This window comes from Lissotriton helveticus, chromosome 1_1 (assembly GCF_964261635.1).
Source record: "Lissotriton helveticus chromosome 1_1, aLisHel1.1, whole genome shotgun sequence".
NCBI classification, from domain to species: Eukaryota; Metazoa; Chordata; class Amphibia; order Caudata; family Salamandridae; genus Lissotriton; species Lissotriton helveticus.
Genome location: NC_136057.1, coordinates 358,959,927 through 358,976,841, shown reverse-complemented (window position 1 = coordinate 358,976,841; position 16,915 = coordinate 358,959,927). Strand labels below are relative to the sequence as shown.

At 47.6% G+C, this 16,915-nt stretch overlaps 1 protein-coding gene across 1 annotated transcript in view; it reads left to right on the top strand.

Moving 5' to 3' along the window:
• The window catches only part of CECR2 (CECR2 histone acetyl-lysine reader), an 849,481-nt gene that overhangs the window by 542,809 nt on the left and 289,757 nt on the right, over window positions 1-16,915 (top strand). The window contains exon 8 of the mRNA XM_078673636.1: window positions 938-1,021. Within this exon, the coding sequence (XP_078529762.1) occupies window positions 938-1,021 (84 nt within the window). The remainder of the gene's footprint in view (window positions 1-937; window positions 1,022-16,915) is intronic.

The window sequence follows — 16,915 nt, the reverse complement described above, 5'->3', positions numbered from 1 at the left end:
TGTTTACTATAGCACGAAACATGCTCGGTCTAACAAATGAAATGACTGCTAGTCTTGCAAGACATTCAGGACTAAGAAGAATTGGGGGAGGTTGGCCCCATCATCCTCAGTCTTTGAAGGGTTCTAGGCTGATATGGTTAATTTAGTTTTCAAGGCTACTAATCTAGCACATGAGGATAAGGTTGGCTTTAGTGAATGGTTTCTCCAGGTGCTATCCACAAGTGATGGCGCAGGTGTCATTGTTGATGGTGGTTGAGATATTCATTAAAGATATGAATATTAAGCTTTAGGCACTGATATAAGAGTGTATTTTGTAGCATGAAACTCTGGGATTCACATACGGTGCATATTGCGTCATCTAGTTGCCAGAGTTAGAAAATGCTACTTATTTTTGTTAACAACAAACTATTTTTTTAATGAAGATACTTTTGCTAATGTATTAAACCGCAGTCTTATTTTACACACAAGATTTCTCAATGGGTTGCAGTGGTCGCCATTGAAAGCTCTCTTCGTGTGGAATACTGCACAGTGGATGGTTCTAACCTAGCCATTTACAAAGCAGCTTGAAAACATTTTCTTCTGTTACCTTTTTGATTCACTTCAGTTTCTATCTTGCCACATGGTACAATGAACAATGTGCTGCTCCCTGAAACAGGAACATCCACTGAAAAATCTTTTAAAAGAGTGAAACCTATATTTGAGGTTGAGGGCTTCTGAGGATGTCACCTATATGATAGAAAGTTCAGATTTGTAAATGTGTCTCCTCAGTCTAAATGCAAGTTTCCCAAGTTTCTCCCTTGTTCTTTTAGTATTGAAGGAGATTGGCCATAATGCATCTATCTACTGACACAAAAGTACAATTTGGAGTCTCACTAGTTTAGATAACCTTACTGCAGTTAATGGCCTTTAACCCTATTACATCACCTTTTCATTGCAGGAGAAGCGACTTCAGAAACTACAGGCAGAACTCGCCTCCAAACGGTTGTCTGAACGCCTTTCCTTCCGTCTGGCAAAACAAGAGGTGAGAAAGAGATATAGGGTCAAGCATAGTCTAGTACAAAACAATTGATGGACAAACCAATGGTGGGATGTGATTTCAAACTATATAGATGATAGTTAATATCAGGCTTTTTGGGATGCGATTGGTGCCCATGGGTCTTGCACATTCCCTTTTACAATGTGTAGGAACCATCTAGACATCAACAATCGCTGTGAATGATTTAGAGAAAAAGGCAACATGGCAAGGCTCTTATAACGGTGTTTCAATATATTGTGACTGTCCCAGACAAGGTTTGATGTTCTACTCTGCTTACTTATTAATAAAGCACATATTTCTTATTAATGACAAAACAATGCTGAGAGAGAATCATTTGAAGAGTGACAGTTCATAATGCGTAGGAACTATATAAAGGATATTGGACTCAGTTGGTCATCTTTGCTGTCACCTTTCCTACCCCATGCTGCTCAGCTTCTACTGGGCTGACTGGGGTGGGACTGAGAGAATACCTCTGCATTATGGGGTGAGTAATCTGAGCTACAGTTAATGTTTATCCTTCTTGGGCTTGGGCTTGCTATGTGATAAGGACACAGTTATCAGGGATTTCGTAGTAGACCAACCAGCTGTCTCTGATTTTGATGGACTGGATCCTGAAGAACTGTTCAGCCTCGAAGTCTACCTGTATTGAACTAGTAGCAGGATCACAATAAGTAGCTTAAAAAAAAAAACTATTGAAGGATTTGGGTGACTCCTAATAAGAAAACGGTGTACCATGACCGTACTCTCTTTGACCTGTCAATGCCACTCTGGGTATGCACCCAGTTCTATCTGTACCTCCAACTCCGACATGTGCTTGCACCCTACATACAGTCTGTAGCGGACATCTATTACCACTCTTTGGAGGCCTAACTCCTACTTACCAACATCCCAGGCATAAAATGTCTGAAATATACCAAATGTTACTTTGCAATATGCTGGATTGTATAGTGAGGGTTAGAGAGGCTTTGGAGCGGGATTTGGGTCCATTGGATGACGAAGACTAGATTGAGGCGGCGGATGCTCCCAGGGAGGCAGTGATAGCTTTCCAATTTATCCAACACACAATACACTGCGCTTACCTTTCGCGGGCTCGTTTATTTGGTCTGATTGCCACAATCGCATGCCTACGGTGCAACGACCTTGTTGGAGACCTACTGCACACATTTTGGAACTGCCTGCCCTCTCTCCCTTCTGGAATGGGGTGCTATGGACCTTGGAAGGGATTCTAGGATAGAGGGTACAGCAAGATCCCAAATTACTATTGTTCAATTTTACAGAGGACATCGACGGAAGGGGGGGTGGCTAGCAGACCAAGATGGTGGTCGCATTGTCTGAACTCTCCCGGACCCAGTAATCCAAATCCTGTTCACATCCCCGCAGGCATGCTGCATCGAGCCACTGGTGTGCCCTGGAGCGCTGCCCGGGGTCTAGTGCGATGACTGGTGTGGGCAGTATAGATCAAATTAATTTACGAAATATAGTTGCACATGTTTAAAACTTGAATGAAGGAGTTTAATCAGCGCTTTCAAATCACCATACACACTACACAGGAACAGGATATAAAAATGTTAAAAAAACATACATCCAACCCTCACCGGCTACCTTAAAGTGCTGGTGAGGGTCTATGCTGCAGACTCTACTGCTGCTTGGAGGTATCGGCGTGGTGGCTGAAGCGGAGCTGCCTGGAGGTCTGGGGCTCTGCTGTGATGGAGGAAACTGAGACGAGGGGAAAATGCCGGAACCCAGTCAGCGACATCTTTCCTGCTAGCGGACCTCCAATGGGAAGTGCAGCGGACTGCAGGTGACCCTAAACTGTGCAGGCTGGCGTGAACCCACTCTCCCAGTGGAATCTTGATAAGGTGGGCCTTTGCTGTGAGATCCAAGGGCCTGTACGCACTGCTGGTTGCTGTGGTGGACATTCGTGGACTGTGCCTTGGCGGTGTCGGTGCCTGGAGTGGCGTGGTCTTGCTGCCTGTGGCCTGGCCTGGGCGGTGCTGGGCCCAGTGACACCATTGCTATGAGTTCGAGTGGGCGGTGCCTCTGCTGAGATCTGCTGATTTCCCCTACCAAACATTAAAGGGTGGAGTGCTGTGCGGAGCCCGGGGCGATCCGGACTGCCAGTGAAGTCCGCAACTGATTGCTGTCTTGGCGGGGTTTTCCAGCAGCGGGCTATGTAGGGTGGGGTGCCGCGGTGCCCCTTGCGTCAGCTGCACATGCCACTCATCACGTGGGAGTACACAGATGCTTCCTTCGGCTGCACTGTGAGGAGTGAGGATTGTGCAGGAAGTTGAGCTCATCACGGTTGAGGATCTGTGCCAGTGTGAAGATGCTTGCCATTTGAGGAGAGCGCTGTCACAGGAGAGAGCATCGGAAACCTCAGTCAATCACCCAGAAGCAGGACAAACATATTGTGAGTACCTACAGGATCCACTGCCCCCGACCCATCTCCCCTCGCTCCCGGGACCACCTGAGGTTATTGCTTTTGTAGACAACACCCGCTGTGCCTGTAGAACGGGTGTCCTATCCAGTTTGTGGCAGAGTTTTATATAGCGCGAACTAGAACCGAACCAAATCAGTTATCAGAGCGCTTTATATAGCACCAGTTACGTTACATGAGGATCATGCTCCAATTAATTTGAAAGCTGCTACCAGACCCTACTCACTACAATCCACCCTTTGGATCCATAGGGCACACCTGGTAGGCTGGACAGTAGCAGGGCCCTGGGCGGTGACTGGCAAAGAACGGACTTTGCCAGTTTCTCCTTCTCTTTCTCCTACCGTTATGCTCAGCCTCAGTCTCCATCAACTGCTGTCCCAACGAGGTTGCCGCCTAGGTGTCTGTTATGGGGCGCACTAAACCCAAGTCACCTCTGGCTCAAATCCGTTCTCACTCCTCACCATCGGAGAGCTCACCAACTCATCCTTTGTCCGAGGGCAATGCTTCCGCAGCCTCCTCTATGGACAAATTAGATGTTGTTCTACAAGAGATCCGGGAGTCTAGAGCGGCAAGAGCACAACAGTTGGGAGTGATCACTCAGACCTTAACCTGCTGAAGAATGACCACCTCAAGTTAGCGGACTGAGTCTATGCCAACACATTGGTATTGAAAACACTAGCTCCGTGCTTGAAGGAACACACTGCCCAGCTTTTACAACTGTGTCAACCGGTGGAGCATCACCAGGCGCGCAAGGAAGATGTTGAAGGGGGATTCCGACAAAATAATCTGCGCATTGTGTCATTTCCCGAAGGAGCGAATGGCCCCCGCGCACCGCTATATATCGAGGACTGGCTCAGAACTGAGGTGGCCCCTACTAGACTTTCTGAACTGCTCATTGTAGAGAGGGCACACCAGGTCCCTTCCAGGAAGCAGATTCCTGGTGCAAATGCATGCCCTATTATCGCTAAAATACTCCACTTCAGAAACCGTGATGTGCTTCTAAAAGCAGTCGGCGACAATGATGCAAAAGTCTCTGTATTTCCTATCTATACTATGCCTGTACATCTCAAACGTTCCTCATTCCAGGGCATAAAAACCCACATGTGAGCTGCTGGCCTCACCTACGCTCTTCTTTTCCCAGACAAATTTAATATACTCCATGGTCAACTTTCCCATTTCTTTGATACTCCAGAGAGTGCTTTGGACTGGTTGGAGCATCAATTTCCAGATTCTACAAGATGAAACCTTCGTGGTGCAGCGCCACGAGATCGCAGCGTGCCCCCTGTAGATGCAGAAGGGTACCCTTCCCCCCCCGGCCAACCTCCCCCCGACAGAACAATGTGGGGGCAACACCTTCCCCACCTCAGGCCCTGGAGCCAGCAGGAGGTGCTCTGTTTGGCATAGACGCTGCAATCCACCCGGCCACCCATCAGTTCCAGTTACTCGTACAACAATGCCACAGACTCTGACTCTGCTGGAAGTGTGGCGCTGTTTCCCTCAATTTCCCCACAGTTGAGTAATGATCCCTTGGAATGACCAAGGTGGATAGATACTTTACACCAGCACGTACCGGCTTTCATTTGACAGGGCACCGCCTCCCGGGGGTGCTCTGGGTATGCTTGGCATTCACACCAAGTGTTGTATGTACGGACTGCACCACCACTGTACATGTCTCTCTTTGTGACCGGACAGAGCCATATAATGCCATTTTCGCACCCTCTTCTCATGTACACATGTATGTATGATAGATACTGGATTGTATCCGTATCCTGCACTGTGTATGGTCCTGGGTCCTGATTGTATTGAGCACTTCAACATATGTTGATTACTCACTCCCACTCAGTGAGAGCTCTCTGCCGGCCCTATGGCAAAGGCACACATTACTTCATGGTTTATAAAGTTATTGTTTGGTTTCCAGTTTGGTCGAACGATGAAGAAACGCTGAACTGAGTATTGTGGGATTGTTTGGTTTTTGCTGTTTGGAATGGCCATTTCTCATAATAGCACTGGGGGCAGGCCTGTCTCTGGATGGTATATATGCTCTGCATTCTTTAAGCAGTTATGTCGACAGTAGCTAAAGCTTACACCCTTATCACTTGGAATGTCCGGAGTATCGGTTCAATCCACAAACGGTAGAGAATACTTGCACAATTACACAGACGCCGCTCACAAATAGTGTTCCTTCAAGAAACTTACTTGGTAACCTCTCAAGCACATAAACTGTGTAAACATTGAAGAGGGCAATTGCATCACACTACTAACAAAAAGTAACTGTGGGTCTGCAAGTATCTACTCCTGCTCTCTGTGCCTAAGAAACCTATAATATGTGTATCCTATGTGCAATTGGAATACAACAAGATATTTCATGATGTGAAAAAATTCCCATCAGTTATCGCCCTTTTCATCATATGGGCCTCTTCACACAATGAAGAGTCTATGCTGTGACCACTTCTTAAGATTTCTTTGAGAATGAAGTGATTAGCCCAGTGTGAAGCAAAATATATCAATTGGTAATGGCATGTAATGATAACTGAAAAGCAGTGCGTGAAAAAAGTGAAAGTGATAATAGTGAACTGCTTAAAATTGGAGAGTCAAGGGGAAAAAAACTTTATTAGGTAACCCTCCGCTTCCAATGGCTAAAAATCAGTGAAAATACACCAGTAGTTTGAACAGATAGCTACTGGTTAAGATATTTAGGTCAACATGTTTCTGCAGTTTTTAAGACCCACCCAGGTATCCACTGCTTTCATCAGGACCGGGATTCTTTGCTACTGCTTTATATATCAAAAGTGAAAAAATATACAAAAAAATATTTTTTACAGCTATATCACCTGAATTTTATAGTGTATGGCTGTCCTCCTTGGTACTGGTAAGTTGTCCGCAACAGGAGGAGTCAGGTAAAACAGAACACAGGGAACACAAGAGTAGAAAACAAATAATGGCATTAGAACAATGTTTATCTGATGAGTAGCCATCAAGGAGTCGTTTCATTAATAACTGCTCATGTGTTAAATTCATATACACAATAGGCCCAAATTTCTTGAGCTGCCCCCTGCTCACCTTTAGTGTAGGAGGAACGTGCTTCTCCTCACCTGGCCACGGCTCAAGTACATGGAGCACCGCTCTGGTTTAGAGAGAGAGAGCAAAAAATAAAAATAAGGAACAAACCAAATATAATTTAATTCCAATTACTCATTGCGCAGTTGGATTCAGCAAGAGTTCATGATACTTATAATAGTAATCCCCCGTTGCACAGTGGGCGATGTTTGCCCATGCACTGCTTCAAACGCACTTCTCATGAAGATGGTGTCACTGTGCGCAAGTATACCCGCAGGGTCTTTGGAGCGATATATTTATATATTTACACATGTACGGGCAGCTTCATGTATGTACAGCCGGCCACTAACGCGGCCAATGTCATGGGCCTTGCGGGTTAAAATACACAGCTCTAGGTAACAGTGCATTTGTCATAATACCTAGGTACGTCCTGGTGCCTCTAGAGGAGAAAACTCCAATCGCGCAAGAACGTACAGCCCAAATTCACCAAACAGAGTTATAGTAAAGAGCGTGCAATCAAATATGGGGTAGTCACGCAAGCAAAGTTAGTAATAGAAGGAACAGGGCAAATTCGTCAAACCAATCAGTGAGAGTAATTATAGCTTTTAAACAAAAAGGCGCGTCATTTTATTCTGTTAAAGCTGTGCCAGAGTCGGGGCACGTAGTACCTGACGGGGATTGTAACAGGACTCGCCTATCCGTCGGTACTCCAGACGTCCAACTGGGCCGTCTCGGGGAGGTACCGGGAAGGTGGACGCTGCCATTCTTGTTCCTCATAGTGTGCGTCAAAAAAGCGTGTGACATCGTCATGCGTCCGAGAGTCGAACTACCAGGATTATGGGAAATGTAGTCATACTAGACTCCTATACTACCTACAGTTGAGAAAATAGCTGCAGGAGTCTTGATTATTATATCATAATCATGTCATGTCTTTTTTAGATCTAATACAGTTTTCTCACCTCTGCGAAAAAACTACAGACAGTGGAGTACGTCATCCTTTATAGCGCGGACTCTAAAGGATGGGAGATGTAGTCCCATAGTCAAACATGATCGAGTTCTTTGTAACGCGCTTATGTTAAAACACAATCGCATCCTGCATGTAGGGGATTTGTGTGGCAGGCATCAAAAAAGTGCCATGTGCAATCTATCATGATTCAAAATCAATAATATTGATTATAGATTGCACATTATGCTTAAGTGCTGCATGAGTATGGAAAATGCAGTTATGCCAGAAACCCGGAAGAGACTATAAACGATGGAGATCGCAGTCCTGTGTAGTTCAAAAGAATAGCGTGGACTTTTAGCGATGAGATGTAGTCACACAGTCGGGCATGGCCATGTTCTCTATGATGCACATATATTAAAGAGACCTAGACTTACATTCGTCTGGAGCAAGATATGTAGAGAGCATACATTACATAGACTGCAAAAATCATGGGAAAAGTAATCCCATCTAGGTTCAGGCATGAAGGTGTTAAATGCAAGAAACTCAGGACCTTTTTCTGCTTGATTTCTTCACGAGAGAGAAGGACATACTAAGTCGGTGTGTGGCATTTATATCCAGTTTTAGAATGATATCTTTATAGAAGGAAAAAGGAAAAACTCCCCACAATCCTCAAGTTGAGCCCAACTATTAGAGGGACATCCAAGGGATGTCCTCATTGATGCCTGATTTATCAGAGTTTAACCTATAGACCCATTTTTGTTCAATTCTAAACAGATGTTTAGAGATGTCTGTAACATGTGCCGGAATCAGGGGCTGTTCTAACACCGTCCATGTGAAGTCTGTAGGTGTATGACCTACTTCTAGAAAGTGATTATTGAGGCGAGTTGCCTGTTTCCTACACCGAATGGTGCTCTTATGCTCTGAAATTCTAGTCTTGATCTTTCTTATTGTCATCCCGACATACTTTAAGTGACACGGACATGTGATCAGATATATTAGATTGTGGCTGTTACAGTTGGTAAACCGCCTCTGTTGCCACGGGCGATTGCTCCCAATGTCAATACTAGTAGAACGGACATGCTGCACAATTGCCACAAGGGTGATGTCCTTCTACTGCGGGCATATCCCACAGTGTCCCTACTGGGCGTGCCATTCTGGTCTGAGGTTTAGTATGTACCTGTCGGTCTTTTATGCTAGTACCACGTTTAAATGCAAATAATGGTTGTTGTAGACTCTCTGTACCTGTATTCAAAATACTCCAATGTTTCCTTATAATCCGTTGGATGGTATTGGACTGGGTACTGAACGTGTTTACACAAGTGATTCGCTGATTTTTCTCTTTAGGAGTGGCAGGTTCTAGCAGGGCTTCCCGGTTGTTGTTTGCTGCCCTTTTCATTGACTGCCGTACTAGTTTCTTGGGATATTTTCTAAGGCACAGTTGTTTCTCCAAGGTTTTGGCATGCTCCTGAAAGGTCTCCTTAGTGGAACAGTTGCGTTGAATTCGCAGAAATTGCCCAAATGGCAAATTGTTTTGCAGAGCCCTCGGATGACAGCTGTCTTAGCACAGCAAAGAATTACGAGCCACAGGTTTTCTGTATAGCTCGGATCTTAATCATACTGGTGTCGCTGTGATTAAGAGGTCTAAGAAGGCTAAACAGTGTTTATCATGATCCACAGTGAAGCGTAGAAAATTATTTCTGCTATTCAGCCACTCGTGGAACGCCAGTAGATCTTCCAGTGTACCACACCAGACCACCAGAATATCATCAATATAGCGCTTCCAAATTCGCACGGAAGCGCGATATGGGTTGGTCGGTGTTAGCACGTGGTCCTGCTCAAATGTATGTACATATACATTTGCTCAGATAGATCAGAGGGCCTATATACAGCTACACACTAATTAGCGGACAGGTCAGGCACCGTATTGGCCTCATTAATTCACCCACCACCTTCCCTCACACCTATTTTATCCCTTGCCACACCCACACAAGGATTAGTGACTACGCAGGTAGAGGTTAATGCGCCCCCCTGCCCCAGAGGCGCTAGATAACTTTGTTTAGTGCTAGCCGACTTTCTGTTTAGCCCATCCCTGCCAAATATTCTAGGGGTCAGGGGGTGGGAGGTGCTGCGCTGCGCAGGGGCTCCCCTGAAAGGGAGGCACTTCAGCGGGAAAAATATAGGGGCCTCAGCAAGAAGCAAATTTCGTTGGATTGGTGTAGGAAAGTGACTATATATATACTAGACCAAATTAAGGTACAGAGTGTATAGTCTCCAGTCCCCAGAGGTTTGGCAGAGGCTAAAGTTAGATATCACCTTACTCTCTAAAGTGGTAGCTTGGTCGGGCAGTAAGGCAGTATCAGAGGACAGTGTAAAGCATTTGTTGTACATACTCAGTCAGCAAATGGTCTCACACACTCAAGAACTGAACTCTAGGCCAATGGTTTTGTATAAAAAGATATAGTTGTTTTATTTTAGAACCAACAAGGTATCAAAATATACTTTCTCTGTATGAGTTACTTTAGTTAAATACTTTTCAAATAGGCAGTAGACTTTTTGAATGCAATAGTTACAGTTTGTTGCAATAGGCAACACAATTTCAAACTCAATGCAACATTGAACTCAATGGGAATTTCTGGTTAAATGCAATTAGTTACTTTGTAGATTACTTTTCTAACCACAGGACTGGATCCTAGATTCAGTCCCGGGGACATGAGCTGTAAATAGTTAAATAAAAGCGTTTTGGTTACAGTAGTGATTTGTAAGGAATATTATTGTATTTTAAAAGTTGACATAAACGTTTTCAGTTGAAATTACCAATGTTATCCTATGGAAGGAAATTCAATTTGCAGGTAAAGTATGTTCACGTTACTTTTGTAATCCAGTGCTGGACTCCTAGGTTTAGCACTGGGACCCCTATCTAAAACAGGCAAGTAATTACGTTTTTATCGTTGGCATGATTCTTAGAGAATATTTGTAAGTTTCAAAAATCGACACTTAGAAACTTTTTCAGCAAAAAGCAAGCAATGATATCCTATGGAAGGAAATTCAAGTTACTGGTAAGAACGGTTAGAATTACTTTTCAGAGTGAGTACTGGGCTCAAAGATGCAGCACGGAGGTCTCTCCTGATAGCAGGTGAGTGAATCGGAATTCGTAGTTCGGCTGATTTTAGATGAATATTTTAAAGTTCCAAAACTCCACACTTATAAGAATTTCCAAGTGAAACCAGTCAATGTTAGCCTATGGCAGAAAAGTGAGTTATCTGCTTTTAGGTACTCGACTGGCAGAGTTACGTTTCTGGGCATAGACTCATGGGTCTCCCAGGGTCAGGTAGGTACAGTTGGTACACCCTCAGCGGCACAGGGGCAGCCGGGTGCAGAGGTAGTTAGGCCCAATGTTATCCTTTGAGAGGCAGGGGGCCTTCGGTTGGTGGCTGCTGGCTAGCAGGCCACGTTGCTGTGGAAACTGGGCTCCTGGTCACTTGCTCAGAGCAAATGGGAAAGTAGGATAGGACAAAGGTTGCACTGCCAGGGGCACTCCGGCGGCTGGGAGCAGGGTGCTTTTGAGCCGTCGGGCGCTCAATGTTATTCAATGGATATTTTGAAAAGGGAACAAAGGCTGCAGGCTCGGGGACTGTGGATCTTCTGGAGCGACCAACACTACGAGGGGTAAGTTGGGATCTTGGAGGGTAGGTAGGCACCCCGGAGTTGGGCACAGAAGACCGGGGGCGCCGGGTGCAGGGGTGTCTTTGGACGTCGGGAAATCTTACCCTCTGCTGGTCGCGGTTGGAGGGGTCCCTGGTTCTCAGTCGGCAGGTGTTGTCTGGGTCATCGAGAAGGGTCCTTGGGCACTGGATTCCAGGTCAGAATCCCCCGGGGGGGCGTCCTCAGGGTCTTTGTCCACTCGGGCACAGGCCGGGCTCTGCGGGTGCAGAGTGGGCTGGATTCACGTTTCCTGGCTGGCACCAGGGGTATTGCTGTCTGAGCAGAGCCACTGCTCGTGGGAGTCCCAGTCTCTAAGAGGGTCAAGGCAGGCAGGTCCTCTGGGGTTCTTGAGGTTGCTGTCCGCAGGAGACGCCGGGATTTAGCAGGAGCAGGTTCAAGGATCAACAGGCCTGTAGAGCTGGGGCCAAGTCAGTTGGTGTTGCCCTCTTGTTAGCAGCTGCACAGCAGGTCGTCTTCTTCTTGGTCTTCTTTCTTGTTTCAAAATCGGGATCTGAGGAAGGAAGGTTCAGGGTGCCCCTAAATACTACATTCTGATACATACATCTGCCGTGTGGATTCCTCACCTTGTGAATATCCCCCTTGCGTCAGCAACATTCGGAAATTCTTTTCGTAGCCTCGCGCCGACGTGGACTTGGACGTCATAGAGACACGGCATCGCACGCGACTCCGCTGACGTCACCGACGCCTATAATAGGCCCACGCCGGCGTGAAGACATCAGTTCCCTTTTTTCCGCGTCGTCAACGCTAACGGTTATCGGGAATCTCTGTAGCCAACTGGTACTTTGTTACCTTTTTGTTGCCATTTTCTGCTTCTCTGTATCCTGTCTTTCCGACGATGTCTTCTAAGGAAACCGGCTTCAAGCCCTGCAGGGAGTGCGGTAAAATGACGTCTATTACCGACCCGCACAATGACTGCATCTGGTGCTTAAGTTCCGACCATGATGTGGATGGTTGTTCCTCATGTCGGAAGATGAACCCGAAGGCCCTGAGGGAAAGCGAGACCAAGCTCCTGGTAGCAAAGCTGAAGGCTAGGAAGGAGAAATCGTCGAGGTCTCGTTCTCGAAGGTCGAGGACGAAGTTGAGGTCTGGATCTCGAGAGGGGTCGTCTTCGAGGTCGGCTTCGGATCATGCTTCAAAGTCGAAGAAGAAGCATAAGAAGAGGAGACATGAGTCCCGACGTCGTTCCGGTAAGGAGTCGGGCTCGAGGTCACCGAAGAAGGTACGTTCTAAGGTGGTTACTCTGGATGTCTCTGAGCCTGAAGGTGGGGCCTCACCTTCGGAGTCGCGTGTGCGGTCTCCGACTCCGGCTCCGAATCAGTCTCCGGCGCTGTCCCCGGCCCGAGAAGAGGAAGAGGTTCAGGAGGATGTGGATTCCGCGCCTGTCGAAGAGCCGAATCCGATCCCTCCTCAAGGCCAGCCTGAGGGTTTTCAGCCGCCCTTTCCTACCCCAGGCCAGGACCCTTCAGCGTTTCTGAACGCTATGTAGGGCGTTTTCTCAAGGGCGTGGTACCCCTCTGGTGCACCTTCGGGTCGCATGGGTCCTCTGGCTTTCAGTTTAGGAGTTCCTCACTCCTATCCTCCTGCTCCGTTTATGCCTTATATGCCGGCTCCGACACCGCCTTGGCAGTTTCCGGCTCCGCCGAGGCAGTCGACGCCCACTCCAGATCGTCCTCGAGGGCATCCCACTGAGCCATCGGATTCGATACCGGCGTCGATCCCGAATCCGTCGGAGCCGCTGGTGGATCCGGTTGCGAGGCGTATGAAGGAGAGGTCCAGAAGGGAGGCTCAACGCCTTTTGGAAGAGCGAAGGTACTTGGATTCACATTCTGATATGGTGGAAGGTGAATTGGAGGAGAGCTGTTTTGAGGAGTTGGCTGATGCAGGAAGCCTGGATTTCTCTCCGTAGTGGGAGTTGCCCTCAGGTTCTGTTACTCCTTCTAAAGATGTCCATCCTTACCATTTAGTTATGAGGAAGGCTGCTGATCTTCTTCAATTAACTTTGCCAATGGTGGAATTTAAATCCAATATCCTCACTGAGGTTTTGCATTCTCCGAATTCCGTGGTAGAGCCTTTGCTTCCATTTAATGATGCCTTGACGGAGCCCATTTTGGAGGTGTGGAAGAAACCATTGTCAGCTCCTGCGGTTTCTAAGAGTGTGGCGAGAAGGTACAGGGTTGCACCTGAAGACCCTGCTTTTTTGACTTCTCATCCTTCTCCTGAGAGCCTAGTCATTCAAGCAACCTGTTCTAAAAAGAATGTAAGTGCCTTTCCCCAGGTTCCTTGTGAAAAGGAAGCAAAGAAACAAGATCAGGTTGCTAAAAAGACCTTCTCCTCTGCAAGCATGGCATTGAAGTCGACTAATGCCACTTGTCTGATTGGGAGATATGTGCATGCCCTTATGGATTCTTTGCGTGTTCTGATTCGTAAGGTTCCTGATGCCAACAGGAAGGATTTTGAGGAGGTGATCTCAGATACACAGGCAGCAGCTCGCCAAGTTATACAAAGTGGTCTGGACACTGCGGACTCTGTGGCGCGTATCATGGGCACTGCTGTCGCCACTAGAAGGTCAGCTTGGCTGAAATCCTCGGACTTTTCGGCGGATGTTCAGGCGACTTTACTGGATCTTCCTTTTGATGGATCTGGTCTCTTTGGGAAGAAAGCTGATACGGCCCTGGAGAGGTTTAAGGACAGCAGGGCGACTGCTAAGTCTTTAGGTCTCCAGATCAGGGGTTCTTCGACCAACAAGAGATTCAGAGGCTTTGGTCGCTCTTCCTTTCGGAATTACCGACAAGGTCAGCAGCAGCAGCAACAACGGCAGCAGCAGCAAAATTCTTACCCATTTTCTACAGGATTGGGAATCGGTTACATCAGATCTTTGGGTTCTCAATCTTGTAGAAAATGGGTATGCCCTTCCCTTTCGGGAATTCCCTCCCAATTACCCTCCTTGCCAAGGCTTTTGCTCCGAGGAACATCTGTCACTTCTGCAGGAAGAAGTGCTGACTCTGTTACGAAAGGGTGCGATAGAGGTGGTCCCAGAGCAGGAAAGGGGTCAGGGATGCTACTCCCGGTATTTCCTGATTCCCAAGAAGGATGGCAGACTTCGTCCAATCCTGGATCTCAGGATATTGAATCTCTATCTGAAACAGGAGAAATTCAAGATGCTCACCCTTGCTCAGGTTCTTCAAGCGCTGCTAGAAGAAGACTGGATGGTGTCGCTCGACTTGCAGGATGCGTATTTCCACATCCCAATCCTGAAGTCGCACAGGAGGTATATCCGTTTTACGGTGGGATCGCAGCACTATCAGTTTGCGGTCCTTCCGTTTGGACTTACTACTGCACCTCGAGTCTTCACCAAGGTGATGGCGGTGGTGGCAGCACATCTCAGAAGGTCGGGGATCCCGGTATTTCCATATTTGGACGACTGGCTGATCAAATCAGAGTCGTCGGAGAGAGTGCTCCAACATCTGCAAGAGACAACCCAGTTGTTGTACAGGTTGGGTTTTTCAATAAATGTACCCAAGTCTCACCTGGTGCCCTCCCAGCGCAACCTGTTCATAGGTGCTGTACTGGACACAACTGTATGTCGCGCAATCCCTCCACCTCAAAGGATTCGCGACATACAGGAAATGATTCCTTTATTTTGCAATGGAGCGGTTGTTCCAGTCCTGAAGGTCCTTCGCCTGCTCAGTCTGATGGCTTCATGCATTCTGTTGGTCAACCATGCACGCTGGCACATGAGGGCACTCCAGTGGTGCCTCCGCAGGCAGTGGTATCAGCACAACGGAGATCTCAGGGAGTCGGTGAGGATCTCCAGAGAAGCTGCGGCGGATCTGTCTTGGTGGGGCGTGGAAGGCAACCTGTCTCAGGGGAAGCCTTTTCAGCTGCCTCCTCCGGTGGCCACAGTAATAACCGATGCATCCACTCTAGGGTGGGGTGCTCAACTGGGGGATCTGGAGGTCAAGGGTCTTTGGTCTCCAGAGGAAAGGTTGCTTCACATCCACCTTCTAGAATTGCGGGAGATACGTTTGGCGCTCAAGGCCTTCCTCCCTTGCCTTCACGGTCGTTCGGTCCAGGTCCTGACGGACAACACGACCGCGATGTGGTACATCAACAAACAGGGAGGAGTGGGGTCACAGTGTCTCTGCAGAGAGGCTCTGCGTCTCTGGTCCTGGGTTCAGGACCATCAGATTTGTCTGATGGCAAATCATCTGGCCGGAGTTCTGAACGTGCGTGCAGACAGTCTCAGTCGGCAGTTCTCGGCCGACCACGAGTGGAGGCTTCACCCGCAGGTGGTTCGTCACGTCTTTCGGACGTGGAGGACTCCTCAGGTGGAACTGTTCGCCACTTGCAAGAATGCTCACTGCCTGTCATTCTGCAGTCTCCAGTATCCGTTGCAAGGAGCCTTGGGGGACGCGTTTCAGTTGAGTTGGGGAAATCAACTCCTTTACGCGTTTCCTCCCATACCCTTGATTCCTCTGGTTCTGAGGAAAATTCGCCAAGACCGGGCCCAAGTCATATTGGTCGCCCCGGACTGGCCAAGAAGGGTGTGGTATACAGATCTTCTCCACCTCTCCTCTCACCCGCCGCTCCGTCTCACTCTCAGGGCACACCTCCTCTCTCAGATGGAGGGGCAGGTTCTACACCCCCACCTCCAGACATTACACCTTCATGCCTGGAGATTGAACGGGGCAACCTGAATTCCTTTTCTCTCCCGCCTGACGTGGTGGATGTCATCTTGTCAGCCAGGCGTGACTCCACTAAGTCGATCTATTCTTATAGATGGTCGAAAATTGTCACGTGGTGCGGGGAGAAATCTATTGACCCTTTCAGAGCCCATTTGTCGGATGTTCTCCAGTTTGCCCTTTCTCTGGCGCAGCAAGGGCTTGCTGTTGCCACAGTTAAGTGCTATCTTTCTGCACTGTCAGCTTTTCTCCGTTTGCCTGACCAGCCATCTCTTTTTAAGTCTCCTGTAGTTTTAAGATTTTTGGAGGGCCTCACAAATAGGTTCCCTCCTACTTTTATTGTGCCTCAGTGGGACTTAAATCTTGTCTTGACCTTTCTGATGGGTGCTCCCTTTGAGCCTCTTCACAAATGTCCTATGAGGCTTTTGACTCTTAAAGCAGACTTCCTCGTTGCAATAACCTCTGCAAGGAGGGTAAGTGAGCTTCAGGCTCTTAGTTCCAAGCCCCCTTTCTTGACCATTCATGCTGATCGAATGGTTCTTAGGACCAGGGCTGCTTTTCTTCCTAAGGTGGTTACTCCTTTCCACCTTGGTTAATCCATTACCCTCCCTACCTTTTATCCTCCCCACATAAGGATGGAGGAGAGGTTACACCGTCTGGACCCTAAGAGGGCGGTGTCTTTTTACCTGGACAGAACTAAAAACTGTCGTTTGGATGACCAGCTCTTCGCTGGGTTTGCTGGCTGCAAAAGAGGAAGAGCGGTCCATAAAAGAACCTTGTCAAGATGGATCGTACTATGTATAAAGATCTGCTACTCTTTGGCCGGTAAGGAACCTCCAGAGGGTATAATGGCTCATTCTACTAGAGCTAAATCGTCAACCTCCGCATTGACTAGAGGTGTTCCTGTAGAGGATATTTGTAGGGCGGCAACTTGGTCTTCCCTCCACACGTTCGAGAAGCATTACTGCTTGGATTCCGAGGTGAGGAGGGACGGCCATTTTGCGCGCTCTGTCCTTCAGGATTTCCTGGTTTAG